General features: G+C 42.5%; 1 protein-coding gene across 3 annotated transcripts in view; it reads right to left on the reverse strand.

The window, feature by feature from the left end:
- Positions 1–2,324: 2,324 nt before the first annotated feature.
- KDR (kinase insert domain receptor) overlaps positions 2,325–17,381 on the reverse strand; it is a 44,635-nt gene continuing 29,578 nt past the window's right edge. The window contains exons 22-30 of one of the 3 annotated variants that reach the window (XM_055588591.1): positions 16,848–16,945; positions 14,280–14,402; positions 14,016–14,127; positions 13,653–13,752; positions 13,141–13,246; positions 11,849–12,000; positions 6,597–6,696; positions 6,011–6,096; positions 2,325–4,026 (exon numbers count right to left, since the gene is read on the reverse strand). In XM_055588591.1, coding sequence (XP_055444566.1) covers positions 3,804–4,026; positions 6,011–6,096; positions 6,597–6,696; positions 11,849–12,000; positions 13,141–13,246; positions 13,653–13,752; positions 14,016–14,127; positions 14,280–14,402; positions 16,848–16,945 — 1,100 coding nt within the window. In that variant the 3' untranslated portion in view covers positions 2,325–3,803. The remainder of the gene's footprint in view (positions 4,027–6,010; positions 6,097–6,596; positions 6,697–11,848; positions 12,001–13,140; positions 13,247–13,652; positions 13,753–14,015; positions 14,128–14,279; positions 14,403–16,847; positions 16,946–17,381) is intronic. The other 2 variants (XM_055588592.1, XM_055588593.1) reach the window with 2 other exon arrangements.

Here is a 17,381-nt window from a genome sequence, read left to right on the forward strand (position 1 = left end):
TACAAAGTGGTGGGTTTTAGATTTTTACTTTTTTTCTTTCATTGAAACAAAGGAATATGCATTGATAAGAAAAGCTACTCTATGGGTAATGAACTTAAACCTCCCACCACTCTCCTCTCTCTTGTGGTGTGTGGGGGGAGAACGGCTGCTGGTGGAGGGGGAGGTGGGAGGCTGAGAGGAGAGGAAGTTTAACTGAAAGAGAGAAACAGGAGGTGAAAGGACAGGGGGTTTGAGAGGAGGGAGAAGAACAAAGCACATCAAGGGAGAAAATGAGAGGGGCCAGGAGCCAAGGGGAGACAGCGTGGCCTCACCTAAAACACACCAAACGTCTCCAGTGAAAATTATGAAAATAAGGCCCTGCAGGAAGCACATTTAAAAGCTACAAGGTTCTTTTCAATACAGGGGCAAATGAGGAGAGAAAAGGAGCTAAGAACAAGGGGCATGGGAAACAGAAGAAGGAAGGGGAGGGCTAAACCTCCCCTCTGAATTATTCTGTCTGAGTTGCTGAAAGCATTTCTTTATGAAGTGCGAAGTTTCAACTGAATCCAAACCCCTGGCATTGGAAACAGTGCCAGGGGCCGCTTATGAGAAACAAAATCTCTTTTTCTTAAAATGAAGAAAATTCTGTTTTTCTGTGAGGTCTTCTCCATCTTGAATAGCCTAGACTCTCCTTCCATTCATTTACTGGACAACATTGTAACAATAGGAAAGACAAGACCAGGCCTGACCTACAGTTTCACATCTCTCAGAAGACCCTGCCTCACTAACTCCAGCCAATGGCTCAACCTGTAAGTGCAGTGCCCAGGAGCCACACAAACCTGGAACTGCCCTCTTTTCCATCATAAAGTTGTACAGAACGTCTAAGTGAAATGATAGGGTATGAAAAATGGTACAATGTGTATTTCCCCAACCACAGGGGAAAAGAGGTATATTTCATAAATGACGCTGCTACAACTGCTTGAAGAAAACAAAGCTAGATCCCTACCTCAGTCCATCGTTGTTGCTGTTCAGTAGCTAAGTCAGGTCCAACTCTTTGTGACCCCATGGATGGCAGCATGCTAGGCTCCCCTGTCCTTCATGTCTCCTGGAGCTTGCTCAAATTCATGTTCATTGAGTCCATGATGCTACCTAACCATCTCATCCTCACTCCCAAATCCCCAAAGGATTTCAATGTAATAAAAGAAAAAAGACAATTTAGAATTGTGCATTATTTTAGAATTGGGAAGATCTTCCTCAATATGATTTTAAAAACTTAGCAAACATTTAAAAATATACACAGGCATATTTTTTGACTATATAAACATTTAAAAATCTTTTATGAAAAAAATCCCACGAAGAATAGGACTACTCTTCAGTGCCAATAATCTTTAGATAACTCTACTCACTGAATTCAAGCAAAAGTAATCACTCGAATGGACGTGAGTCTCAGTGAACTCCGGGAGTTGGTGATGGACAGGGAGGCCCGGCGTGCTGCGATTCATGGGGTCGCAAAGAGTCGGACACGACTGAGAGACTGATCTGATCTGATCTGATCTGAATCACTCAAAATGGCAATGTTGGATCAGAGGTTCTGACACTGTAAGGATGGTGTGTGTTAGTCACTCTGTAGTGTCCGACTCTTTGTGACCCCATGGACTGTAGTCCACCAGTCTTCTCTGTCCATGGAATTTCCAGGCAAGAATACTGGAGAGGGTTGCCATTCCCTTCTCCAGGGGATCTTCCCGACCCAGGATCAAACCCATGTCTCCTGCATTGCAGGCAGATTTTTACTGTCTAAGCCACCAGGGAAGCCCCATAAGGATGGAGTAAAGTGTTATTGAAAACTATAAATATGCTCCATGCTTCCCTGCACTGCTGGGTGTGGTCACCTTTCTCAGATATCTTGGTCCCTGATTTTCATGGTTGGCTGTTCTGAGAGGCATGGGGATTACTAGAGAGCCAGAAATACTGTTAGAGTACTTGTCACATATCTCTCAATCCATGTTTTAAGAATCTCAAAAGTGCTCGGAATTTAACAAGAGTATGTGTGTGTGTGAATTATTTGTGCTATGAAGAAGAGGGGGAGAAGCAATTATACCTCAAGCCAGAAATATTCACCCTCAAGACAGCTGTGATAGTATTATACCATTGTATTTTTTAAAACTAATAATACATTTGTTTATAAAGTATATAAGCATTTTATGAAAATATCCTTTATAAGAATAAGAGAACAAGCGAAAATAAAAAACAGCCACAGGAAACGCTGTCAGAATCTCCCTCCTCCATTTCAGAAGTGAGAGAAATGATGGGTATAGCGATGCAACCTTGCAAAGGATTCCTTCAAGTTTTTCGCTTTTTTTTTTTTAATAAAATGGCATCAATTGCTAAAAGCATTATGACCTTTGTTATGCTACATAATACTGATACAAAATGTGAATAGTACAAAGTTCATTATATATAATATAAGGTTTTAATATATTACATTTGTTTCTACATAAACAGACTATAAATATATGTGCCATAGCATGTTTTATAGTCATTGCTCCCAGCCTCTCATACTATGGCACCAAACAGAAAATACATCTTTTTTAAAAAGAAAAGAATAAGGGCAGAACCAGTAGAAAGAGCTTTACATGTTAAAAGTCTAAATAATACAATAGGTATTGTTATAACTTGAGCTACAAGGTAATTTCGAAATCTGGCTAAGAATTACTCAGAGAGTGAACAAACCAAATCATATTTTACTAGGGCGTACAGGTCAGATGACTAGAATACTGACTGGCTGGGAGTGGGGAGGTGGGGAAGGGACAGTCAGGAAAATACTGAAGGGAAGGGGGAAGACACGGAGAGGGGAGAAGGAATAAGAGTAAAATCCTTCCTGAAGCTTTGACACCACAGCTCCACACCGAATCTACTGCGTTCAGGCTCAGACATATCACATCAGGACAGATAGGTAGGTGTCCATCCAGAAGAAACCAGAAGCTGGTTCACACAGTCAGAAATCCTCAACGTGACAGGGAGCCTCCGTCTGAGTGTCCTTTTCTGTGGCATCCTGAGCAAAGGATCAGTCTCGAGACAAGAAGCCAGAGCTGCATCATTTCCTTCCTGGGGCTTGGCCAGGAGACACGTAAGAGAACGGAAGGAACTCTCATTAGGAGTCGGAAACAGCACAAGGAACTCTCATTTAGCCCAAATGAGAAGAGCACGCAACCTTCTAAAACCAGTCACCTTGTCTGAAGCCTTTATATTTCCTCACAAACCCTACGGCCACCACCTCCATGCCAGAGCCAACACAACGCATGCGCAGGTTCCAGGGCGCTCCCAAAGCAAGTCAGCGTCTTCCTTTCCATCAATCCAAACCTCACAGGTAAGACGTGGCTCCAACAAGCAAAGCTTCCTAGATGGATTTAGCTCTAAAGGTCTTTCCCATCTTCAACACCTAAAGCACTTCCATTGCCTGGTTTATCTTCTAGTTTTACGAGGTGTCCGCTCCCCGGGCACTGCTACTTCTCTGAGGATGAAGTCATTTCTTGAACTTCTTTTGCTGCAACCCTTGGGGCAACCCAGGGTAGGGTACATCCACCATGCTTTTTAAATGAATGAAAAAAAGAATAAGGTCAACACGGGGAGAAGACACAAACACATTCTTGGGTCACAAGCATCTCAGGAAATGCCTAGGGGACTGGCTCCCTGCAGTCTGAGGTCCTTTTTTTGAAATGAAAATCAAATGTGGCTACTTCCTGGTGGTGGAAAGAACAACACTTGAAAATCGGAGCAGCACCTCTCGTGTGATTTCCAGGACTGGGGGACGCAGGTGCCTCCTTTTAAATCGGAGGAGAGCTCAGTGTGGTCCCAGAGTCAGGCTGGAGAATCGGAGCTACACTGCCGACCTGCGGCCCAATCTCCATCAGCTTTAAAAGTTCAGCCTCCTCGCTGGAGTACACAGTGGTGTCCGTGTCGTCAGAATGGTATCCCGACTGGTAGCCGCTTGTCTGGTTTGAACCTTCGGATGCCACAGACTCCTTGCTTTTGCTGGGCATCAGTCCACTGCAGAAGAGATGGCAACCAAATAAGTTGGCAGAGAGAAGGCAGTTCTTGTGCATTTTATCCTAACCCCATCCCCTACCCCGTGTGGGCTGTCAGTTTCCTGGAGACACAGCCCATCCCTCCCACTTGTTAATCAACATAGCAGGTTTACTCAGACAATGTCTATTTTCAGGTACTAGGATGAAATCTGAGTTTCAGATAAGTCCTCTTATTCGGGTCCAAGTCTTTCAAGCCTGAGATGAGATGAAAGGCAGTTCTTTTGGATTATGCAAAGGCTCCAACCAATGGAACCTTTTTATGGCCTTGCAGACTGACAAGTTTGTGTACAAGAATAGGAGCCAAAGGGACTCTTTCATGACGTGGAAGGAAACTGGGATGTTCTGAAAGTCCAATGGTACTTGTCACACACTGCCAAGTAGGGGATCACAAGGCCCGTGTATGGTGTTAATAAAATTCTTGAGCAACTTTAAACTTTAGTAAGCTGAAGTGTGTGTGTACAATCAAGCTAGACATGTCAAAAACTGCTTTTTACTCATCAAAACCACATTCTTTGGAAGCATGGAGGACGGGATCACTCAGCAGCAACCAGAAAATGTTTTCAATGGCGTGAAACTATGACAGACGGTAATCATGTCAAAGCTTAGAAAAAAGCTTAAAAAGGCCTTTTGTAGCTGGGTGTAGGCTGTGTGGAGCTTAAGTCATTCTGAAGTACAGTGATTTCCCACCTTACTAGGTGTTTTACCAATCTATGCATGTTACAAACCAAAAAGAAAAAAGGATTTTATTAACTCTGAGTTCATATATGGTTTAAAAGTTATTTCAAATAACTAGAAATGCATCTTTTTTTTTCAATCTAACCTCAATACAATGGACTTAGTGTCTCAGACAATGGCATGGTACATAGCCATTGCTAAGCAAATAAAATACTTTGAATCGGTGAATAAAACATATAATTGGCTCTCACAATTTCTCATCACGGGCCTAGGGCAAATGATAAAATTGCACAATGGCACATTTTAATTTTTTTTTTCTTAACATGAGCATCACTCAATAATGCAAGGGGGCTCCCATTTTATCCAACAGTTAGATTATAGGTAGATCAAAATCTTCTCAATTCATACCTTGAGTGAAACTGCCAGCAAATAAATGACCATTCTACATCCCACTATTGTTATAAATACAGAGTTTCTTATTTATTAAGTTAAAAGCAGGTGGTGGTGGTTTAGTCGTTAAGTCATGTCCAGCTCTTGTAATCCCAAAGACTATAGCCTGCCAGGCTCTTCTGTCCATGAGATTTTCTAGGCAAGAATACTGGAGTGGATTGCCATTTCCTTCTCCAGGGTATCTTCCTGACCCAGGGATCAAACCCAGGTCTCCTGCACTGTAAGCAAATTCTTTACTGATTGAACTACCAGAGAAGCTACAGGAAGCCAACTGTAAAGGCAGGTACATCTATTCAAAACAACTACAAATTCCTATAGAACCATGTGGAAGATATATTCAAAACCAAATTCACTGTTTTCCCCACAATTAAATACTCAATAATTCAGCCAATAGTATTTAAAGCAAGTAGACAATGGTTTACTTAAAGACAGGTGCACCCATTTCTGTTCAGGTTTGAAAATTCTTCACTGTAGAGTCCACAAAGATTTTAACCATCTCAAGAGTTTTATTAAAGATCAAGCCAGTGACCTCTTTGTCACTTAGCCAATATCACACAAACCATTGACCAAAGCAAATATGCTCAGAAATTCCTTAGTATACATAAAATCTGGTAAAAACCAACCAAATCCTCTTATTTCAGATTCTTTTTAGACTTGCCAGGTAATGTGTTTGTTTCTGTTCTTTATTAGTTAGGTTGATGCAAATATGCCTAACCGATAAAGATACAAAAAAAAGAAAACTCTGCACTTATGCTCAAAGTCCTAAGTTCCTTCCAAAAATTCCCCTTGAAATTTGTCTTTTCTAGTTGGCTGAACCTTACCTAAAAGATGGGGCTAACTTGGTTCTGTCTTCCAGGGTTTTCAGCTCTTCAGATGCAAGAACCATACCACTGTCCGTCTGGCTGTCCTTTTTAAGAGACAATGAGATGGCACAGTTGATTGAGTGTATATACTGACCGATCACTTAATCAAACTGATTTCCTAACCCATCTCTGAGACAGCATTTTCATGTTCTGCAGAGAGAGGTAAAGGTATTATAGCCAGAAACTGTACTGGCTATGAGAGGAAGCAACTGCTTCCACAATAGACCCAGGCCTGGAAGAAGAGAGGAATTTAGGAAGAAGCTAAGGAGACCCGTTTCTATCCCTCTTTCCACAATAATATTATTTACACTTCAATGGAATTGGGCATGAAGCTCAATTGTCTTGAACCTTAACTAGGGGCTTCACTTATGGAAAAAACAAGGCAGCCCAATAAGTTCCATCGCTATAATGACCCCAAGACACATACCCACAAGGGCAGCCTCATAATGAGGCTCCAAGACTCCAATGCTTAGGCTAATATTTATCTAGCTAATGTTTCATCTTTGGTATTATTTCTAAGACTATTTTTAAAAGATGTACTTACATCTGGGATGACTTTTACTTCTGGTTCTTCCAACGGGATATCTTCAAATGTTTTTACACTGACGGGCCGGCTCTTTCGCTTACTGTTCTGCAGATACTGACTGCAAAAGAACAAATATTTATATTTTAGTAGTGGTATATAGTTGACTGCAGATTCCACAAGTGATACCTAAGTTCATTATCTTTGAACCACAAGTTTAATAGCGACCTTCAAAACATCCTCTGGAAAAAGAAAAACAAAACAAAAATCTCTGCTAGCACACACCGAAGGCTTAATTTCCTGTGAAAGTCCATTTAAAAGTATAATATAACGGAGGGGCCTAGATGAGCCCCCTTTCCTTTGAATCTTACTTCTGCGGTCCAGGGCTGGACTGAAGACAGTAACAGCAGACTCAGCGGTCTGCCTACTACTTGGCTTCCTGATTACCTGCGATTCCTCCACTAAGCTCTCAGCATATCGCCGAGTGTTTCACATCTTTCTGGCCATCTCCTAGGCAAGTTATCTAGACAACGTCCACAGAGCAACCATTCCACGAAAGATGGGCAGAGGAAACACTCCCAGATTTCACTGGGTTCAGTAAAAGATGCTGAACCCAGCAGACTCTGGAAAGCACCTTCTCCTGCTATATGTAATAGAGGCTTAACGGGTAGAGGTGGGCTGAACCTCACAATCTCCTATTTTTGGCCCACAGAGCTGGGGCTGTAGTTTGAGAATCATGAGATATTCCATCTATTTCCAAGTTTACCATGGATTAAACAGACTTGGGAAAGCCACGAATATATTTCTATGTCCCTGTTTCCCCATCTTTAAGATGTACAGGCCAAAGCTTTCCTTCCCTCACTCACAAAGATATCTGGAGGATGAATGAGGTGATCAGTGGTGGGTGGTAAAGGATCTTAGAAACAGTGATGATCCATCAACCAAAGCTCGTTTTCCTCCTTTGAATTCCAAAGACTACCAGTTTCTTTCAAGAGTCCAGAGGACAGGACATGTCAGATAGCACATCACCTGTTCCTTAGGGGTGCTTTTTCCCTGCCATGTGACTTTGAGTGAGTGGGAGTGGTTTTGTGAAAATCAGCCCAAGTGGAGAGAAGCAAAGTTGTTTTCATAGGAAGGGACAGCAAATTCACTCTTCACTTGAACCCCACTGTACTTCCCACCCGAGGAGCCTTCCAGATATATTGCATATTCCTTGTGTTTTCTGTGACCAAGTGAAGAGAGGACTCATTTGGGCAAAGGAGGATAATGGAAACCAAGTCTTCCTCCCCTGCCCGAGGAGGCTGGTTTTTCCTCTATAAAGAGAGAATGAGGCTCACCAGTGACATCCTCACTCAGGAAACCCCACGGGAAAGAGGACACAATGTATTAAAAATAAGGAGATTGAAAACCCTACTTCTCCTAAATCCAGTCCCCAAAAGTGATAGTTCTACCAAATTACTGGTACCATAGTCAATCATTCATTCATTCACTCATTCAGGAACCCTCCCATGTGCCAGGCACTGTGTCAAATGATCCTCAACCACTATCTCATGGCATCTCCATGGTACCTCTCTAGGTGGGTATCCTTAGCCCAACTACAGATGTGGAACTAAGACATAGAAAGGTTAAGGAACTTGTCCAAAATCACATAACTAGACTACCTGGATTATCATCCTGAGGGCAATGAGCAGCCACTGAAGAATTTTAAGCATGAGATTGACAAAGTCAGATACACCTTTTAGAAAGATGACTCTGGGTTCAGGAAGGTAAGACCAAAAATCATGAGATCAATTAGGGAGCTGTTCCACTTATCTAGGAGAAGGAAGGGCAGCTTGACCAAAAGGTGATGCCTCCAGGTCTGAAGAAGCAGACAGATTCCAGAGGTATTTGGGTTGTAGCCTCAAGTAGAGTTGGTGAGCTTCCTTAGAAAGGCCACTTTCTTGGTTTCTGAGCCCAATAATTCCAAACATTGTTCAGCCAGTCTCAGTTGGCAAGGCATTTTCATATACATTGTTGCATCTGTTCTTAAAAAATCTACACAGTAGGTTTTTCTTATTTCTTATTTGGAAAAGAGGAAGTGATGGCTTAGGGAGGAAATAACTAGAACTGGAGCTCAAACTTAGGTTTTTAGAGGCCATGCAGGGTTGTTTTTGTTTGTTTTTACCTCACTCCACATTGATGCCCTTGGAATAGCATTAGGAAGGAGAAGGGAGAAGAGGGCACTGGATATGATTGTTCAGTTCTTTATTAAGCACCTGATATGCATGCAGCCCTGCACGCTTCCATGTGTGCACTAAGCGTGCAGTGATATGGAGTGGAGGAGGGGGAATGTGGGCTATGAGACAGACAAAAGGTGAAGAAAGAACAGGTTCATTTCAAGCAGTCTAATATCAGAGCCAAATTCAGGAGCATCTAGCCAGCAGGCTGTCCCTGGCATCAATCTACAAGGAGCATTTAAATCATCACTAGCAATTAACCAAAATGAGAAAAAAAAAAAAAAAAAGTATGTGCCAGAACCTTTCTCTGGGAGAGAACTGAAAAGAAGTCTTTGATAAGCTGCTTGGAGTGGGGGGTGAAACTCCCAGGGGAAACAGTGGAGCAACCGCAGATGGTCCCCAAACTACCCTGTAAGGAAGATGAGCCCAATTAAGATGTGCTTTCTTGCAGGAAGCATGCAAACTGGGGGCCGGAGCTCATCCATAGGGAAATTAGAGACAAAGCAGAGTCTAGACACTAGTGGTCCTTCCTCCTCACCCCTCCCCTACATACCTCTCAGCGTCTTCTCTAAATAAATGCTGAACAAATATTTTTTAAAATAGTTAATGGGGCAAAAAATCAGGAGGTTGGCTCCCACAGGGATGTCTCTGTCCTGCTCTATTTATAACACAATGAAATTGAAAATTATAAGCAGGAAGAAAGTGAGAAAGACACCTCGGCTCTCCTACTTGACTGGCAACATGAAGATAAAGGAACAAGTCCCCTGAAGGGACCCCAACCTCTCCTCTTGCTCCTCAGGGAAGCAGAACCACAGGAGAGCATCGAAATGAAGTGTGCTGTGTGGAGACGCCTGGACTCTGCCTCTCTTTTAACCTAAATGATTAAAATGTGACCGTGGTGTCTTATTTTTAGAAAAGGGAAAAAAGTGGAGGGGATTGAGTGGGGATGCAGACAAGAGATTCCAATTTCCATTTTATTTTTCAAATTATGGCTGGATAAAAGAGAAACTGGACTGCAAAGACCAATTCAAAAAGCACAGACAGCAAATAGCAGCCAGGCCTGCGCTGGGAGTGTGGTGTCACATTTGTCCACGCTTCTGGGGATAAATGTTAGCAGCCCTGCTTCAGATCCAGCATTGCATTTGGCACTTCCATCACATATACATGACTTCATCAACTCTCAGCACCATATGCAAAGCGCCCAAGTGAGCCAAGAGGCTGCCGGCTGGGTCCTCACCCCACCTGGTCACAGAAAACCCAAGGAACACAGCTCATGATCAAATGGCTTTCTGATCAAGCAGAAGGCAACAGTGTTGCAGGAATAATTACCACACCAGAAGGCCAGTTAAACTTGAACTAGGACTTTTTAAATATGAGGGTGGAACTATGGATTTTCATATTTTCATTTCATTCCTCCTTCTATTTGAGGCCCCTTCTTTGGTATGGAAGAAAACAGTCCTGAGTTAGATATCAGAGGAACGAGATTCATCCCCAGGATGTATTTTAAGCAGCTCACAAAATAGCTGTTATTTATTGGGTATTCTCCAGGTACCAAGCAGTTAGAAACTCATTATGTCATGTAATTCTCAAAGTCATCATTTTTGTACACCAGTGTCCTGGCCTAGGTCACACTGAAAATTTGCCCCAGATCAGAGCTGCAAAGAGCAGACTTGGGAATCCAACCCAGTTACGAAGTCAGTGTTAGTCACTCAGTCGTGTCCGACTCTTTGCGACCCCCTGGACTGTAGCCCTCCAGACTCTTCTATCCATGGGGATTCTCCAGGCAAGAGTATTGGAGTGGGTTGCCATGCCTTCCTCCAGGGAATCTTCCCAACCCAGGGATTGAACCCAGACCTCCTACACTGTAGGCAGATTCTTTATCATCTGAGCCACCAGGGAAACCCAATTCTATCTGACTTTAAAATCTGGATCTTTAACCACAATATCATATTCTTCCAGGTAATTGCTCTGAGTCTCATATTCAACACTTACATCAAAAGATAACAGTATCTACTTGGCCTAACTCTGGCAAAACCTGGTAAGAAAACGTTCTTTCAAAAATGCCAAAAGTTCTTGACACAGATGGAATGGAGAGCTTACTAGCTGGCTTCTACCCACTCTGAGCTTTCCTCCCTCCCATGGCAGCACTCCTGCTGCCCTCCCTGTGCAAGTCCACAGGGCACACTGACCAGGGTGACTCCCCACCTGCCATCTGGCACCCTGGCCACAGGCTAGAGCTCCTTCCCCCCCAACCCGGAGCTTCCAGGCGCCCCCTGCAGCCTGTGCACACTCAAGGGGGCAGGCTGGGCCTCTATGGTCAGGGGTGCGGTTACAGGAGGAAAACACCCGAAGGGGTGGGAGCGGGAACAAAGTGAAGTAAAGTAGTCCCAGGCTTATGAAAAGACAATTTTAATATCATATTGTAGAAACCATATCAACTCTTTCCTTATGCACAGGTGCTGGGAGAGAATAAAAAGAAAGCTGCCTTTAGAACCCTTCTACAAATCAGGAAAATACTGCAGTGCATGTGTTTTAAATAAGCCCAGAAGTCCCATTATGCAAATAAAATGCTGAAAATCAGACTTGGGAGGGGCTTCTGAAGATGTGCTGTCCGGTCTAATTCAGGACGCATCCCCACGGCAACTGTATCCCAGCCAGAGAGGCAAAAGTGTGCTTTCATAAACGCACAGAACTCTTCCTTCCTGAATCTTTCCTAAGCTGTTTAATTCACATTAATAAAAGAGTACATGGGGATAATTTAAATACAGATGTCTTTGTAAAATCGGTCTCTTTTTCTGGAGATTAACAAACTATGGCATTCCAGCTATTTGCAGCTGCAGGGCTTAGGATTCTGAAAGGAAGAGCTTCGGCCGCAATGTGGACCACAGATGGGAAGAGATTCACCTACCCAGGCACCCTCCAAGGAGGACCTCTCAGGGCCAAGGGTGAACGTGCAAGTGAAATGCAGCAACTTCATACAATGTCCTTCCTCCACCCGCCTCCCCAGGATGACCTTGAAGCCCCTTCCCCCAAGGGGATGTTGACCTTAGACTGTACCTGATTCCTGCTGTGTTGTCATAATGGAATTTGGGGTCACATACTTCCTCTTCCTCCATACAGGAAACAGGTGAGGTAGGCAGAGAGAGTCCCGAATCCTCTTCCATGCTCAAAGTCTCTGATATGGGAAGAACAATGTAGTCTTTGCCATCCTGAAACAATAAACACAGAATGCTATTGTTATGGCTTCAGTCCTTCAAGAGCCTTTACATGAAAAACAAAGCCCACGGGGGCTTCTTGTTTATGGGGAACGTGGCTTTCATATCTGAAGGTAAAACTTTAAGACAACTTTAAAAATGGCTTGTCAAAAACACAAGGGCACTTAAAAGGGATGTGTATACTTAAGGAACGAACAAACACGAGATGGGCAAAACACAGAGGAGTATGCAGGCTGTAGTTACAGCTGGAGCAACAGAACAGGCAGAGCTCCGCAGGGCTTAGAAATCATTTCTTCACAAAATCCTATCTACACCAGCCAGGTCCTTTAAAGGGCATGTCATCCAATTTTAGCCTCTACACTTCAAAGCAATGGAAAAACTGATGACAGTCTAAAGAAAAGCAATATATGTGCAGGAAAATGGGTCTTCTGAGAAAAGGTTATGCAACTTAACATTAGTTCATGGAGAGAAAGAAATAAAGGGCAATTTGATACTTCTCAATGTTTGGGAGGTTTATTGATAAAGACAGATTTGACACATTGTCCCCCAGCTGTTCAGAAGAAAACCAGGAGGAAATTGGCTTCCATTCACTCTGGTGAGAGGTGTTGACTGGAAAGTAAATAACTTTCTAAGGGTAAAGACTACAATAAAATCCTCTGATGGAAGTTGTAGGGGCCTGGGATTTCATGGAGGGGGAAAAAAACAGAACATTTATTTTGCAGGATTCAGATATGTTTTTGCCTGAAGAATATATTTAAAATTCCTTGAAATTCTGTCCACTGTTGATATTCACCCACTGTTGATATTCACTTAATCAATGAGGTTTTGGTTTTTTTTCAATTTGGGGGTTTTATTTGTTGTTTTTGTTTGCTTTTTTTACTTCATAAGAGCACCCGAAGACACCAAAATATACATCAGTAAAAATAAAAGTGATCAGCTGCCAGGTTATGAATTAGGATCTCATCTGTTTAAAGGGGCAACTAAGACTTTTAGAAAAGCATTACTGCTCAGATCGGGAATGTGGCTCCTTATTCAGTGGCTGAGAGGACAGTGTGGTGGCCATGAGAAGGCAGCAAGAGGGCCCTGGACAGCTACGTACTCTCTGCAGAAGCTTCTTGCATGGAGGTCACAAACCTGTTGAGCGTTAGCTTGTAACAGATTTCCCAGATGCTCCACCAGCTCTGAAAACGTGGGTCTCTGATTGGGATCCCCATGCCAGCAGTCAAGCATGGTCTGGTACCTAGGGAAGCAAAACACTGATGTCATCAACTGCCTCTTTCCGCCTGATCTGATGCTGAAAATAAGCACTTGAATGAGTAAACATTTATAAAGAGTCCACCATGAGCCAAGATGCTAAATAGGGATATGAAACTATGTAAGACATAGAGCCCTACACTTGGAACATGAAGTGTGTACAGAAAAGGAAACATCATAAATCAACATCTAGTAAAAACTGACTGGTTCGTACAGATAAACTGCTTCATTTCAAGGATGACTCTGTGGTTGAGATTATCAAGGAAGACTTCAAGGGAGAAGTAAGACACACACTGGGCCACAAAGCAGGTACACAGACTGGAAAGTCTTCTAGGCAGGGAGAATGTTTGTGAGTAAAGAAGGAGGATAGAGAAATATGTGTAAAATCTTACATTTCTGGTGTGGTATAATCAGGGGCTCTCATTCTAGTTCCTTCTTTCAGTCGCCTACAAAATTCCTCATCAATCTTGACTCCAGGATACGGAGAAGCACCTGAAAGAAAAGAGGAATGGGACACAATTGATTAGATTTTCTCTTACAGAAATCCCTGAGTCTAATTCACATATATATGAGCTTGACTCACACCTTCTTCACATGTATATCTTTTTCTCCCTTTCTTTCTCTCTCTCTTTTTCAGATTTTTGTAACCCAAAGCTTCCAAGTAAGTTTCATCCAATGAAGGTGAGATACAGGAGTAACTGACTTTTATTATTTTCTTGGCAGCATGGATGGAGGAACAAGGAGAAGGGACTTACCTAAGGAAAATATTTCCCAGAGCAGGACACCAAAAGACCACACGTCACTCTGAATTGTGTAAACTCGGTCAAAAATCGTTTCTGGGGCCATCCACTTCAAAGGGAGGCGAGCCTGTAAGGGTAGAAGACAAAGAATGAAAACCCAACTTGGCAAAAACCTGAAGAAAAAACTTCCATTATCCCTGCACACAGCTTCCCAGGCTGGCCCAGGAGAGTTTGGATTCTGCAACTTAATAGATCGCAGGGTGCATCTTTGAAACTTACATCTCCTTTTCTGACATAATCTGGGTCTTTATAAATATCCCGGGCCAAGCCAAAGTCACAGATTTTAACCACGTTCTTTTCCGACAAGAGGATGTTTCGTGCTGCCAGGTCCCTGTGGATACACTGCAAAAAGAATTGTGTGCATTAGAGTTCAGCCTAGCTGATCTCTTCTACATCTGTTGTGACCTCATGCTTTAGGGAAAAAAAAAAAAAAAAAACCCACATCAGAAAACCAACTGATTAACAAGCACTGGGTTAACATCTTTTATCAACACTTCGGGAAAAAAGAAGTCTGTGAGGTTCACTAAGACACACATCTGCTTATTTCATAAACAGCCTCGGACTCTGAAACTAAATAATTAAGTTGTAGCATGCTGATGGAGTCATAAATAGACTTCTCTTGGGCACAATTAAGAATGTGTTTCTGGTCACATCCACACATCCCTTTTGCCTGGCACCATATACGGTTAAAATGTGTTATTCTAAGGAGGCCCTAGAATGAATGAATGCACGGAAGTCAGAAACAAGGGGCTCTCCTTAGTTTGGTGCCCTTTGTTGGTTTCTCCACTTCATATGTAACTGAAGCTGGACCAGCTCTGAGAAACAATTCTGAGTGGGGCTTACCCTGTTTTCAAAGTGCTGGCTTATCACAGAGGCCAATGAAGGCACTCTCAGCCTCTCACCCATCAAAGAGATTCTCTGATGCACACAAAAGGAAAAGCCAGTTCTTGGCTTTCTCTCTACTCTGTTCTGTCCCTCAGTTTCTCTCTTCTCTGCATCTCCTAACTTCATCTAACTTCCTACACTAAGCAGTTCTATCTCCACTGGACAGATCTGTGACGGAACAAGAGCCTTGGGGAACACTTAGAAATGAATGAAAGGCTCAGATGAGAAACTCTTAGGTCCGTGGAACAGTGATGTGTGAGCCAAGCATGAGGGACCCCACACCTTGCAAGGCACAGGGATATATTGTATAACACGGGGAATATAGCCAGTATTTTGTAATAACTGTAAATGGAGAAAAAAATTCTATATAAATTTCAAAAAAGTTTTTTACAAAGCACATTGTATAGTATGATTAAGTAAGCCAGGAGACTCCAAAAAACACAGTCCTTCCTACTTCCTCCTCCATGCCCTACCAAAGAGCTTCCTTTTTTGAAGCAACCAGGTGTTATTCAAGAATCAGCTGGTAGATGCAGGGAAATGAAAGGATCCTCTCCTCCACCCCCCATTCCCTTCCCTGTGAAAGGAGCTCTAACTAAATGGCAGGCTCTGGCCTTTAAAACATAATAAAATAAAATCGTCAAGAAGGGCAGAAAGCCTTTCTCTTTGGGAAAATCCTCTAAGATCCCACTTCTCTCCCTTCTCCTTGGGAGCGAGAAGACAAGAGTTCCCAGGCAGAAACCTCTGGGATCCTGAGGCTCTGAAAGCTGTAACAAGCTTTAAACTCCAGAAAAAAAGACACGGCTGAGGGATTTCACTCTAATTTAGAAACAAACAACAAAATAAAAATGTTAAGTCCTTCTTCTCCAAGTAGGCTGCAGCAAATGCATTCTGTCAAATGATCCTTATTCCTGAAACTTGATTTGAATTTGTCTTGTTCCATGTAAAACCAGCCACTTCACTCTTGCCAGGGTGGTGACTTCAACCTCACTCCCTCCACAATGTTTACAACCTTTGGAATGTTTGTGACTTGTCACGTACCCACCTCAGCCTTTGTTCAGCCTATTTTTCTAATTTTAGCTCTTTCAATTGCTCTCTCTAAAGGTTGTCCTTCCTGGTTTCTAATTATACTACTAACAAATACTTTTTGATGGATGGTGATGAATGTAAAAGAAATGAAAAATAGGCTCTCTTACGCCAAGATATCTGCAAGGCTCAGCCCCTCACCTCTTCCAGGCCATTGCTCAAATTCCATGTTTCCTTCAAGCCATGGGAAACACTCAGTTTAAAATCAGTGTACAGAGAGAGGCAGTTGTGCATTCAAACATACGGCTCCTACAGACTATAACTCTTTCTTGCTTATTTTTCTACACAGTACCTGCTCCCATCTAAACCACTAGGTATTTCACTTGTTTTTATTGTTTGTTCCACCCGCTGGAACATAATCTCCATGCAGGTAGACTGTCTGCTTACTCACCCACACGGTGTCCTTAGTGCTTAGAACAGTGGTCCTCAAACTTTTTGACACCAGGGATCACTTTCGGGGAAGACAATTTTTCCATGGACTGGGAGTGGGGGGATGGTTTGGGGATGATTCAAGAGCATTACACTTATTGTGCACTTTATTTCTATTATATCAGCTCCACCTCAGATCATTAGGTATTAGATCCCAGAGGGTGGGGACCCCTGGCCTAGAAGACTGCTGACACTTGGAAGCTATTTATCACATGAATTAATTTCATGAGCTCCTAATATCTCTTTAATGAGTAGAAATGGAACCCCCCCAATAGACTCTCTTAACAGTCCCATGAGTGGTGAATGAACTACAGTTCCAGAAAAACACGAATGGCTGGCACTGGACATCTCATTTCCAAATTTGTAATGTAAAGAGATACTCTGTCTCACCTTCCGTGATGCCAAAAACTCCATGCCCTTAGCCACTTGGAAGCTGTAACAGATGAGATGCTCCAAGGTCAGGAAGTTCTTGTACAGATCTTCAGAAACTGTCAGAAGATACAGGAGCACAGAGATTGGTATTTCAGTCAGAAAGTATTTGTTTCTAAGCTTAATAGAGTAATCTTCATTTTAAAAATTGGGAGTTAAATTTCAGGAAATAGAAGCAAACAAAAAATGCTTCTCAATTCTGTAAGTATGCTGAATCATGGTATATTATTGGCCCTCATCAAACCTTTTAGCAAAATATTGTTTTTTTCCATTTTAGCCAAATTGGGTGAACAAATCCAGGAGGCAAAATGGAGGTGAAACTGGCATAGATAACAGGGAGGTAAAAGAGGGCTTTTACAAATTTGCTGTTTTAAACTTGTTTTTTTCATGTACCCAGAGGGATAAACAATAGTTTCATATCAAGAACTCTAAAAATAAAACAACAATCTCCAGGGTCATTGAATCTTTTCTCTACAAGCTTTGTCCTAGCATAAA

Source organism: Bubalus kerabau, chromosome 7, assembly GCF_029407905.1.
Source record: "Bubalus kerabau isolate K-KA32 ecotype Philippines breed swamp buffalo chromosome 7, PCC_UOA_SB_1v2, whole genome shotgun sequence".
In the NCBI taxonomy this organism is placed as follows: Eukaryota; Metazoa; Chordata; class Mammalia; order Artiodactyla; family Bovidae; genus Bubalus; species Bubalus kerabau.